The 13,308-nt window shown below is 37.3% G+C and overlaps 1 protein-coding gene across 1 annotated transcript; it reads left to right on the forward strand.

Moving 5' to 3' along the window:
- The first annotated feature begins 9,466 nt into the window (after window positions 1-9,466).
- On the forward strand, window positions 9,467-12,589 carry LOC113239418 (hsp90 co-chaperone Cdc37). The gene is made up of 5 exons (XM_026476420.1): window positions 9,467-9,614; window positions 9,778-10,338; window positions 10,934-11,049; window positions 11,583-11,772; window positions 12,063-12,589. The coding sequence occupies exons 1-5, from the start codon at window positions 9,582-9,584 to the stop codon at window positions 12,297-12,299; spliced, it is 1,137 nt and encodes a 378-aa protein (XP_026332205.1). The 5' UTR covers window positions 9,467-9,581; the 3' UTR covers window positions 12,300-12,589.
- The last annotated feature ends 719 nt before the right edge of the window (window positions 12,590-13,308 follow it).

A 13,308-nucleotide genomic window follows, 5' to 3' on the forward strand; every position in this document is an offset into this window, starting at 1 on the left:
GTTCAATTTGTACCACACGTTACTTTTTGATATACTTTTTGGCGGTTGATAAAATTTTGCTCTAATTTGACTGAAAATCCGCATGTGGGATTTTCTATGGGTGTTAATAATAGTTTGCAGGTCCAAAATTTACGTTTCGCCATTTTTCAATATGGCTGCCATTAACGAGCTATGATAATATTTTAAAACAAAGTCTATGTGCCGAGGCAGTAGGCCGAGGTCGGGCAGAAGGCGAAGCCCGACGCTCCCCCACACCACCGTAGATTCGTAAGTAATATATACAGGCTCTATTACAAGTACAAGATCGCACAATTATTGAAAATGTAAAGCATACTTCCCGATGTAGTGGAAATGAGATACATATTGCGTTGTTGTATCTCGACCGTCTCTCTGTTAGATCGCAAAAAGAAGTATTTAGGGGAAAAATCACACCAAATTTCTCATCACAAATAAGGACATTTCATTTTACATTTCAATTGTACAAATTACGTGGTCGTCCTTCCCAGTGGACTATTCAACTTTTGGTGGCCAAATTCGAGTCGACCGGTTCAGTGAAATCTTAGCCAACACCAGTTCGTCAACGAAACGCAAGATCTGCCGAAAACATCGATGCTGTTTGTGAGTGTTCTGGAGAACCCTAGGCAGTCTATTACGCGCATCGTTGCCTGAAAAATTTCATTGAAAGTTTAATTGAAAAATAAACAACAGATTTGACAAAAGCAGTCTCAACAACATGGCCGTTATTAATTGTCAATATCTACGCACCTTGATAGAAAACCCTTTATTAGGTGATATTTAACTTGTAGTAGGCACTCAGTTCTTCTCCTGCGTAGTAAGTTTCCCATTTCAGCTAAATATAACGCTATCCTCGTAAAAATAACGTACAGATTCTGAATGTAACAAACTAATCGGATTTATTAAAGTACTGGGCCCGTGAGATCTCAGCGCCCTTTCATATCCAAAATATTTACAAACAAGATTCGAACCCCAAGGATTGGCAGATATTTTGCTTAATGTTCAACACCCTACTACGTGGACCCAATTTAATCCTTTTAATCTAAACCTAGTATTTCCTTAAGTTAATCCTAACGTATTTTATTCCTTTGTTTCCTTTGTCGAATAGTTAACTACTTCCATTAACGACTTAGGTACCTAATACTTTCTCACGTGTTAAGCTGTTAAGTCATACAAAATATCCTTTTAAATAAAATAGAATGGAATAGAAATCATTTATCTGTAAAAGACACAGTACACAAACATTACTAAAAAAATGCACAACAGTTTGCAACTACAAAACTAGAAGCAAAAGTGAAAGCACAGCATGAGTAAATACAAACTATTTAACAATTTACAAGAATAAAGCTAAAGAAAAAAAAATAATATTAAAAAAAAACAGTAGAAAACTTAAATAAATAATTAAGAGGGAGCAGAGGAAATATTCCTAATCTTCGATTTAATTTTAGAGGGGTATATCCACTTTAAAGTTAAAAATAAAATATTGTATGAGTAACCACACAATATATTCAAGCATAGACATTAATCAGAAACATAAAACAATAAAGTTTCTTCGATAGATAAAAATCACGAAACGACCTCTAATTTTCAAATTTTTTCGATTTATTCTCGAATTGCTACAGGTTATTAGGACAAAAATTAGATAATTAATTATATTTATGCATGATCGACAACTGTCACTACGGATTTTTTTAATCCCTTTAGTTTTAGAGTTATTCCGCTAAAACGAATTTGGTACTTTTAATGCGCAAAATTCAACATCTCCTGTCGCATGTCACGCGAACTTCAGGCATATATTTGTTTCACAAATTTGGGCGGAGCCAACGTCAAAACTTTTTTGGCATGAGAGCTCTTAACGAATAATTATTAACAAAACTGGCAGCGTGTGCGCTGTGCCGTGACAGAATCCGTCATCCACACAGCCTACTATCGTCTCACTGAAGGTGCTACGAGGCTGCTATATAGTGGTTTCGATAACAGTAATGCGCATATCACATAGCAGATGTTTGCTTTCCATTTCCGACTTTTACATTCATTTACCTTTTTTATGAGAAAAGAGAATCCGCTTTAGTACGAACTGAGAACGAACCTTGATAACGCAGAAATAGAAAACTATTAGACCGCAAGTTTGGGGCATCAGTTGTCGTTTGGAACATAGACGCTACGCCGCCGCTAAACTTACTGACTTGTATGTGCAGCGGAAGCTTGTCCTGCGCGCAAGCGTACATTGCAAACGCCTTGAACTTGAACGCCCCGCTGAACGCACGACCTTTGCGAATTATGTCCGTTAAGGGTGGCCATATATGGCCTACTCGAGCAGTTAGTCAATGATCAACATACACGGACCGCTCTTGCAGTCATAGTCAACAGCTTGAGGCTGCCATTGATAACTACTGGAGTAATTGATACCAACTGCAGCAGTTGGTCTCAACTGCTCAACAAGTCACAATTTCAATTTCATTCAAAACAGTACTAACTTGGATTTTGGGGAAAATGTACTATACTACTGCTACTTTTTCTCAGACGACGAAGGCGGCGGCGTAGAAATTGCTGCTGCGAAAATGCGCGCGTGAAGTGGAATGAAGAGCGCGGGCGGAGGAAACTGTGCGAGAGCAGTCGACAGCTCGAGCAGTCAGTGTATGCCTGGCGACTGCTTGACTGCACGATGCGATTTCACCGCGCTGCAAATCGCCCGAAACAATCGCAACTGCTCGAGCGGTTTGGTGTATGTACATAGAAGACTGTAGTTCGCAATGTGGTCGCAGCTTGAAGCATTCGATACTAGCTGCTTCAAGCTGCCCGTGTATGGCCGGCCTAAGGCGTTTTCGACGCAGCGTTTGAATATTGGAGTGTTTTCGCATTTCGACGTTCATAAACAAGTGGAATTTCACTCAGTGTAACAAGATTTGCCAGTGGTAGAAGTTGCGTGTGGTTATAAGTATAGAATGGGAAGATATTGACATGTATTTAGAAGAAAACGCTTTTTAGATATGATTAGTTTAATTACAGAACTGACTGCACGATATGGCTTGTTTTATTTAATGAATGTTGATTTAATACTGATGATTTTAAATCCATGTCTCTGGCCGTGTGTTTGCACTTCTCTTATTATCATTTCGAACGACATTATGACAAGATACTTTTACTATACTACGCTCTAGCGAAAAATAGTTGCGCGCACGCTGCACGTCCCGTCCACGCTCAATGCGATCCGTCCCGTGCCGTACGCCCCACAGATGCGAATTTGCGACCTAATGCCGGGTGCACGAGTCTTTCACTTGCGTTTTTCGCTTGCTTGCGTGACTCGTTTTGCGCATACGCAAAGATCTGTCATGTGTGCGCAGGTAGGACTGTTCACGACTCGCTCGCTTGCGCCGGTCGCTTGCTTTGCGTTGGATTCCTTTGCGTTGCGTGTGTTTGATGTCTAGCATGTTTGATATTTTCACGCAAGCAACAGAGAACGTTTGCGGAGGACAGCACCACTGGCCAATCACAGAGCAGCAGCGTCCACGCGTCCAATAAAACCAAAACAGAGACAAGGCGAAGCGCATGCGCGCAAGTCTCTCCGCAACGCAAAGCGGAAGACTCGTGAACGCCTTTGCGCGGAAGGCAGATTTCTATGCTATGACCCAACGCTAACGTAAGCAGACGAAAAACGCAAGTGAAATACTCTTGCATAAGCGTGCGTGTCGCGGGCCGGCGAGTGCCAGAACCAAATTTGCTTAAAGTACTGAGGGCCTACCACAACCTCTTAAATTGGCGTCATACTACGAACTGAGTGATTGAATAGTCACAGTACAAGGCTGCCAATAAAACATCATAGTTTTAACATTGTAATAAGCTTACTTTAAACGCGTCATGGTACAAAAAGTCAATGTAAGGTTACAGTAATATTGTTTTATGAGGTTGTGGTAGGCCCCAAGTACTTTAAGCAAATAAATAAAAACGAATGTTTGTAAAAGATTAATGAATCAAAAAGTTATAGGATTTCCCATTGACCAGGTCAATGCTACAGAAATTACTCGAGTGTAAACTCAATAAATAGGCAAATACAATATGCACATATATTATAACATCTTATCAGAAGCGTTTACTGTGTGTACATACAAACAAAAAGGATGGTAATTACTTAGCCTGGTGTTGCGAGGAGGACAAGCGAAGTTGTAATAAAAGTTCCGGGCAATCAATTTGCCCCGAAATCAAACGGTATAGAGAAACTTGATCGGCAATCCAGCGACGACGTTGAAGGGTGCAATTTCAAAAGAATTTAGTCTGTTTTCGCATCTCTTCAATCAGCTTCCGTTGGTGGACCGTGACGAAAAAAATAAATCGCTTTTGTACAGTTTCTATGTGATTTATTCCATTTCGGTGCAGATGTTCACAAACGGGAGATGCATATTCTAAATTAGTACGAATTAGGGCGTAATAATACATTTTTAACATAGTGATACTTTTAAAGGACTTACAATCCCTTAGATTAGTGAGATTTATTAATGATTATGTGAACGTGATCATTAAACGAAAGTGAGCTGTCAAATGTCTCTGATATGGGTGACCTCAATAAGAATAGGAAAATGGAACTCTTTTTTGTAAATTTAATATGCCTACACTAAACTTTTTGATATTTTAGGGTAATATTAATATTTTAGGGTAACAAGTTTTGCTATCTCTAGTCCAGACTGAAGAGACCTTTTTGTAGCAAAGTTGTGACATATAAACCATCAATGGTTCTGTACATTTTTAAGTAACCTGCACAAAAGATAAATTTGGAATGTTTGATTCCACTACCGAGGTCATTAATAAAAATAAGGAAAGAAGAGGACCAAAGTGGAAACCCTGGGTAACCCCCGAGGACGCGAGAAAAGGGTATGATTCGTAACTACCAACCATCACTTTTAAAAACTTATTTACTTACTTAATTACTTTTGTGTTGCGTAGACCGAAGCAATCCAATTTCTTAAGAAGTAGTGCATGGTCCAGTCGATCAAAAGCCTTGCTAAAGTCCGTGTATCTAGCATCGACTTGTCGACTTTCATCTACGCCTTGACAGAGATCCAAGGTATAACAAGCCTAAACGATGGTAGTGGACATATTAGAACGAAAACTATCTTACGGATTAGGAAATCAAGACGGACAAGGTGATAATTTAAAACCAATTATAGCGTCCTAAAATCTATGAAATTGTTCAAGAATAAGAACTTTTGACGTTGATCTTGACATGTATAACACATATGTGTCAATTTAATTTATTACGATTGCTGACACTTTGTATGTGCCACGAATTTTTTATTGTTCCCTGTTGTGTTTTCTGTTACTTATTTGTTTTTGGTATTGTTTTTATTTGTTGACTTTTACTTTGTTTTGTTTACTTTGGCAGTTATTTAGCCATGCTGAAAAGACTCAAAAAGATAGTCCTCAGGAGTCAAGTGCGGTAAATTGTACTGCGTCTACGTGATTATATTGTCCGCGAGAATGAAAATAATGGACCCCTCCTAAATCATCGAAAACTTTTTATTGATTTACTTCATCTCTAGCAAATGCAGTCTAATGAAGTCACTTTGTACGTTGTCGTAAAGATAAATAAATTATTTTTTTTTTAATTGTTTCTCTGCACATTTCTCACTAGTTTGGTATTACTTTTACTTTAATTTGATGTATTTGCTTAAACAAAATTTATTTACTTAAAAGCGAGACTTATAAAAATAGTTTATGAAATACGTAAATTAGTGAGTGGATGTCGTTACAAGTTTATATTATGTAGAATTTTGTGAAGTGCCACAGGGATCATCTTAGAAAAATAGTAGTTATAATCCACATTATACTTGGGGATAATTAAAATCGCCAAAAAGGAGTACTTTATCATTGTCAACAGATGATAATGTGTTATACTTAAGGAATCCAAATATTTATCTAGAGAAGTTGCTGTAATAGAAGGAGAGATACATACTGCGTAGCTTAGCACAGCACAAAAATTAAGATACAAACACCCAAAGTTTTTCAACGCTACTCTCGAGATGTGGAAGACGGGTTGAGTTTAATTTATTAGAAACGCCCATCATTACGCCACCGCCATCAACTTTAACGCTTGTCCATTAGTCGCGATCTCTGGGATAATTTAAAACTTCAGCATCTAAGACACTATCCTTCAGCCAGGATACGAGCTTAGCCTAAAGTTCCCGATTCTTCAGTGACAGGTGTTCGGCAATGTAGATGCGTTGTTTGCCCCCACTGATACCCAGTGTAGCGGAGTTGAGTTTATCATCGTTGCCTTGTTATACTTAAGGCATTCAGCCAGCAGCTCGTCGCGTTTCCTAGGAGAGCACTGCTTTACAACCACCACTGATCGTGATCGTGATCAGTTTCTACTGTACTGTACTTCAGATCGTTGCTACTGTAATAAGTACATTAGAATAATATATTTTGTTTGAAAAAAAACAAATATCATTTGTAATTTAATTAGCAATTCTTTTAATTACCTACTTATATTTACAAGATGAACTATTGCGACACTTGCACATGGAAAAAGTATTCTTCTTAACACAGAAGCACTTCCTATTATCATAGATATTGCTTTGTCCACCTACATTCAACAAATTCTATTCATTTCCTCATGCACGTTCGGCGTTGTATAGAATACCTAGACGAAGTGTATATTATAATGCAGTTTATTTCATACATTGACTGACTGTTTTAAGCATCGCATTATTACATTGCCGATAACATACACGTTATTATCGGCAATGTATTTAACAAATGTTATAAAGTCTTTCACACGCTTTGATTATAGGAGCGTTAAGTGGCTTTTCCACCGGCGAGGCGACACGAGAATTGAAATTCTTATGGCAAACTGTCAATTCTCTCCTGGCGCATTTCCGGTGGAAATGGTCTGTATTGGATTGACGAGGACAGACGAGGCGAGAATTGCTGTCTACATAGTGTACTCTGCAACGGAAACACGATTTCTCGCGTAAGCTCGCGTTGGTTACTGATATCAATCACGAGATTATGGTGTACAATACACGTTGACACATTTTCGAATATAATGTAAATATTAGATATTTTAACCTTTTGTTACGTTCCGAAATATGTAATTATGACATAGTGTTAAAAAAATTATACATTTATTTCAGAGAAAAGTAAACAAACTACAATCAGTTAAAAATATACACTCCCGTTGATTCTTATATATGCATCAATATCATTTCATGAATATTTTTACAATACATTTTCATTATAATGTATATTTATAATTACGATTTATAATTAAAATATATTATAATTAGGATTGTGGTTTATCATAATTATGTAGCCACTTATTACAAGTTCAGAATTTCTTCGATTTTGTCGTTTTAATGGTATCGTTTTGAAAAATATGAATACACAATGTAGTTGCAATACAGGTAATGCATACATACTAGCGCCAGTTGTAAACTTTTTTGTGTGTATTTTGAAAGCTCGGGCGGCAACAAAGTCAGTTTTATTCTGTAAACTACCCTCAAATTTTTGTGTTGATAATCACAAGTGATCGGTAACTGGGTAAGGCCGTAAAATTGGGCTCACGTAATAAAAACATACGTAAATGTTTTAACATAATAGTGTTCTAAAGGCAGGTCTACAACAAAAACATCTATATTTTTAATTTGCAAATTACTTATTTGAAAATCTGCTAAATTTTAGGTGAATTTTTGTTATTAATTAGTATTCAATAAATCACATAACGTCGCCTTAGAATGGAAACCTCGCATACCTCGCGTACTGATTTTTCTTGAAGAAAAATTTATAAACTTCTTGCTCAAATATACAAAGAACATAATATCTGAAAGAGGTTTAATTAAAATGCTATAAATATTATTGCGTTTACTACATTTTCCACCACATTTTTATCTTCGTCTTGAAAAATTACGTAAAAATCACATTTGTTCTACACTTATGTTTGTTAGACATTTTGTTCTAGAATCATTGCGATCGCACTCTAAAAATATTTTATTTCAATTCAGAAACACAGTTTAACAGATGATTATAAATTCGAACTACTGGCAGAAGTGTCTTGTGTATTTTAACAGTAAAGTGTTCACGGTGAAAATAATCATTTTCAATCTTTTTAGAAAAAAAATCTGCTGGACGCTTAAACAAGACGAAAAAATGTCATTTTTGATGGCCTTACCAACCTAAGCTGTCCAATTCAGTGTCTTTATGGTGCAGCACAAATGAGATGAATCTTTAGTATTATCTTGATAAATTATTCTAATTGCAGACACAATTTATTTTTTAAATAGAAGGTTATTGAAACCATTATTACTTGGTATAGATAATAAATTATGTAAAAAAAACTACTTTTTCGAAAATGTCTCAGACCAAGAGTGTATGAGTGTAACTATAGTTTTCACTGATTGTACTTTGTTTGCTTTTGTCTGATATGTAAGTATGTGTATTTTTTTTTAAAAGGTTAAATACTTTTCAACGCGACCCAAGGTATATCCTACTTACTTATTTTTGAAATATCTAACATTTACATAATTATATTCGAAAATGTGTCAACATTTACATTTGTACGTAGGATTTAAGATTTAAAAAAATGATGACTTCATCTGATTCTTCTTATGTTAAGTAATATATTTCATAACAATAATAATAACTTAAGGAACATGTTACTTCAGAACCGAACAGCATTTAATCGAATCGTCACTGTACACAAGACCACAACGCGAGCTCGCGCGAGCTATTAATGCCAATTTTTACAAGAAATAGTCCTCTATTCTCGTCTCGTCTCGCCTCACCGGTGGAAAACCACCTTTATAACGAAAGAATTACATAATTACCTACTACGTTTAGTTAGATGATTAAGTTCACTGAAAGGTCAATATTTTTTTTCTATAATGGGGTCACAGCTTACAAAACTGCAAAGAGGCTTAAATACACCACCAACCTCAGTAATTATTTCCTTTGTATTTTACGGGCCAAAGGCAAAACTGCTTTCCAAAGAAGTTTCAGTTTGTCTCAAATTACATAATTCTGGTAATGACTGCAATGTTTTTGAATTAATCCCATTAGAAAATCATAGATTATATTAATACATAAAGTGCATAAAGCAAAAAATTAATATCGTGATACTAGGCGGAAATCTAGTATCCAAGCTTCATAATTCAAATTAAAAAATAATTAAAGCGTTCCATTGCACAAAATAATCGATTCTATGTTTTTCTTGTAAATGTACGTGCAGTGGTCTATTATATTATCGAAGCCCCACACTCACGATAAATTTTATACAAAAGATATCATGGTGGATTATCTCTTTCTCCTTTTTAACTACGGGTTAAACTAAGATGGAGACATAGAATGTCACACCGTTGCTAGTGAGTTAAGGGTTTCGTGCTAATATCGACGCTTTACAAAAATGTTTGTCTTATCTGAAATGGAACGAAAGGAACGTTAGCTTTATTTTATCTGTGCGTTTGTAAATCGTGATTCGTGAACGTTCCGGAGAATTTTCGTGGAATAGGAAATCATTATTTATTGTGAAAACAACAAGTGTCGCGTATGCAACTACGTTTTCCAGCTTTGCAACAATGGTGGATTACAGCAAGTGGAAGGATATTGAGGTTTATCTTTTAAAATTAAATTATTTCTGCTATGCGGCTCTAAATATTCTGTACTTACCCACTCCCGAATGAGATCCATCTTTGTATCCACGCTGTTTTGTATAAACGTAATGGCCGTGATCAATAATTTCACGAACATAAATGCTATGTTCTGAATTTTCAGATTTCAGACGACGAAGACGAAACCCATCCAAACATTGATACACCATCGCTGTTTCGATGGCGTCACCAAGCCCGCGTCGAACGCATGGAAGAACGTCGTCGTGAGAAAGAAAATCTTGAAAACCGCAAGAAAGACAACTTCCAAAAGCTGTCTGAAACCAGGAAGAAACTCGCCGAAGCTGGCTCCACCGACCTTACCGAGCTGAAAAAAGCTATTGCACAACTGGAGAAAGAAGAGAAAGAAATACTCAAGAAAGAAGATGAATTGAAAAAGAAAGAAAAGCAGACACCATGGAATGTTGACACTATCAGCGAGCCTGGTTTCACAAAGACTGTGATAAATACAAAGGCTCCAAGGCCCAGGGAAGAGAACTTGACTGAAGAGCAGAAGGAGGAAAAGATGAAAAAATTCATTAAGGAGAACGAAAAACTCCTGAAACAGTTTGGTATGCTGCGAAGGTATGACGACTCCCAGAGATTCCTGCAGCAGCATAGTCACCTGGTATGCGAAGAGACTGCCAACTACTTGGTCATTTGGTGCATCAACTTGGAGATGGAAGGGGTATGTTTTCTTGAGGACTGGAGAAGAGTAGTTTGGTACATTTAGTGCGCAAATACTTTGCTCCATTCCATTGCAGTACTCATAAATAATTGTAGCTTTTCTGCATTCAAGCAAGTGGGTACAGCCATAGTCAGTAATGAGAACAAGAAGCCCCAGGTTTTTATTTGGGGAATTACAGCCAAGTTAACCTGCATTCAATCACACTATTCATGTGCAAGTGTGATAAAAAATAATGCTTATGGGCCATTGACTTACAATTATATGGACGTCGGGTCCGCGCTAAAAAGTGTCCGCACTTGTAAGGCGCTAAAATCGTATACAGAGCGCGATACTGTGATGACATAACAATTTAAATTTCGAATAGGTTGACTTGGGACATTTTTTTCGTGGTTTTTGTATTAGACCCGTCGTCCATTTATTTGTAAGTCAATGTTATGGGCAATACAAATTTCAACCTTCGCAATACTATATGACAAGACATGGGCTCTGTGGCAGATTATATTACCATCTTGCTTGAGCCCTACTTGCAAGTAAGGTTTTATATAGTCAAACTTATGCTCTTTTTATAAAAATTTTAATGTTCTGTTGTTGACAGAAACATGATCTAATGAGTCACGTGGCTCACCAGACTATCTGCATGCAGTATATCCTAGAGCTCTCCAAGCAACTTGATGTTGACCCCAGAGCTTGCGTGGGTGCTTTCATTTCCAGGTCAGTATTAAAGCCGTATTTCTATCTCACAAATTACTTCAACCAATATCATTAACACAGTTGATATCTGTATCTAGTATACATTTTAAAATTTGCCAAGTTAGTTTAAGCATCATGAATATAGCAAGCAAGCATAGCAGCTAGACAAAAAAAAGTGATTGAGGACCTAAATTCCTCTTTCAGAAACCCTCTTCAAGACACCTTATATTGTATACCTTGCAGTAAACTTGAGAAATTTGCCCTCGGTGCGGTATTATTGAGAATCAATAACTGTTCATAATTATAATAATAACACTCAACATAGCCCCGCCTAAAGAAACCCCATGTCGCGGGTGCCATGGACACAAACATTGACAACCACAAATTACACCCAAACTCACAAGAGAAATAAATGTAGGCCAAACAAATATTCCTGCCAGGCTGGGAATCGAACCTGGGACCTCTGCGTGACAGTCAAATGGTAACCGTTCCATGGAGGCAGTTGATTTCACAGTTCATTGTATTTAATATACTAATATTTCTCTAATCCACAGGATTCAGGTATCTGAAAAAACCTACAAGGATTCCTTTGATGATGAGCTAGAGCAGTTCAAAGAGAGGATCAAAAAGAGGGCTCATGAAAAGCTGCAAGAGGCCATACGTGAGCAAGAGGAGGAAGAAAGAAAGGCCAGACTGGGACCTGGTGGTCTGGATCCTGTAGAAGTCTATGAAGAATTGCCTGATGTGTGTTTTACTAATTTTCATATTAAACCATAGCCACCCTAGCTTCAGTTTCAAATCCCAGATCAGATCTACTGCATTTGTCTTTCGTAAATAGAGATTAAATCGACATAGTATTATAACTTCAATAATATTTAAAACTGAATTTACATTTAAACCATGTTAAGGAATATTAAAGGGTTTTGATTTCATTTCATTTCCTTTGAAACGAAAGATAAGCACAATGTGGCATTATCATTATTAACTGTTATCTAGCTAGTGAAACAGTGATAACTAACAATTCATCATTACAGGAACTCAAAAAGTGCTTCGACGCTCAAGATGTGCCCATGCTACAAGCCACTATTGCAAAGATGCCAGAACAAGAAGCCATCTACTACATGAAAAGGTGTGTTGATGCTGGTCTCTGGGTGCCAGGAAAGAATGATGACGAGCCTACAATGATGGAAAATGCAGGTGCTGCTGCCACAGGGGCTGCTTCCAACGACCCCACCCCAGCCACCAACAGCACCACTGACAATGTTGATTGAATTGTCGTGAATACGGAATGCAAATCAACATTAACATTTTTACAAATCTATGTCAACAAGTATCGTAAAGTATCTTTTTTTTTAATCAACTTTTTGGCAACATTAAGTCGTATGTCAAGTGTAGTAACGAATGTATGTTTTAATGTGTATGTACCTACAGTTCTCATATTCGTATAATTTATTAGTTAAAGGTGATTGATTGCCCATATAAAAACCATGAGAAAAATGTACCCTGACAAAGTTACCTATGTGTAGGGACAGATTATGAAATCATTCTTGATATTAAGATTTTTTAGAATAAAAAGTTTATACTTATAACTTGGTATCTCTTATTAATATAAGTCTAGAAGAACCCTGCCTTTTATCTAAAGCGCACGCCACAACGCGAGCGAAGCTAGGTTAGCTTTAGCTCACGTAACCGCGGCATGTTTTCATACATCTATTCACACCGCGAACTAAGCTAACCGAGCTAAGGTCGCATAGTTTATTGCATGCAGCTACGTGAGCTGACTTCGCTCGCGGTGTGGCCTAACTTGGTCAGTCATCGCCACGTTGCTTGCAAACAGCACGCTACATAAGGGCACTTCGACACGAATTTCATCGCGCGGTCGAAGAGCGGAGTCAGCGTTGCCACCGCGCAGCGACCGGTGTGCGTCTAACTGTCACGGCAAAATACGTTCTATTCGTTTAGCTTTTACGTTTTAATTTAAATGAGCGTTCCGAACACGCGGGATACCCTGGCCTGAATTTAGTCTGCGCGGCGGCCGGGCGGTAATTTTATTGAGAGGAATTTAGATGTTGCATAACAAATAGAAATCAGATTCGCCATTAATGTACATGATGGCGTGGTAACTGGTCGGTCGCCGCGCGAAAATTTTCTTTCGTGCGCTCGCTCGCTCACGCTAACTGAGCAGCAAACCTATTCGCACTCGCTAGTAATTTCTTTATATTAGGAATTTGGTTATTACATTTTGTTTATTTTGAATCTCCATTCAAAACAAACGTGGTA

This window comes from Hyposmocoma kahamanoa, unplaced genomic scaffold (genome assembly GCF_003589595.1).
Source record: "Hyposmocoma kahamanoa isolate Upper Pololo Valley unplaced genomic scaffold, ASM358959v1 99879, whole genome shotgun sequence".
Classification (NCBI taxonomy): Eukaryota; Metazoa; Arthropoda; class Insecta; order Lepidoptera; family Cosmopterigidae; genus Hyposmocoma; species Hyposmocoma kahamanoa.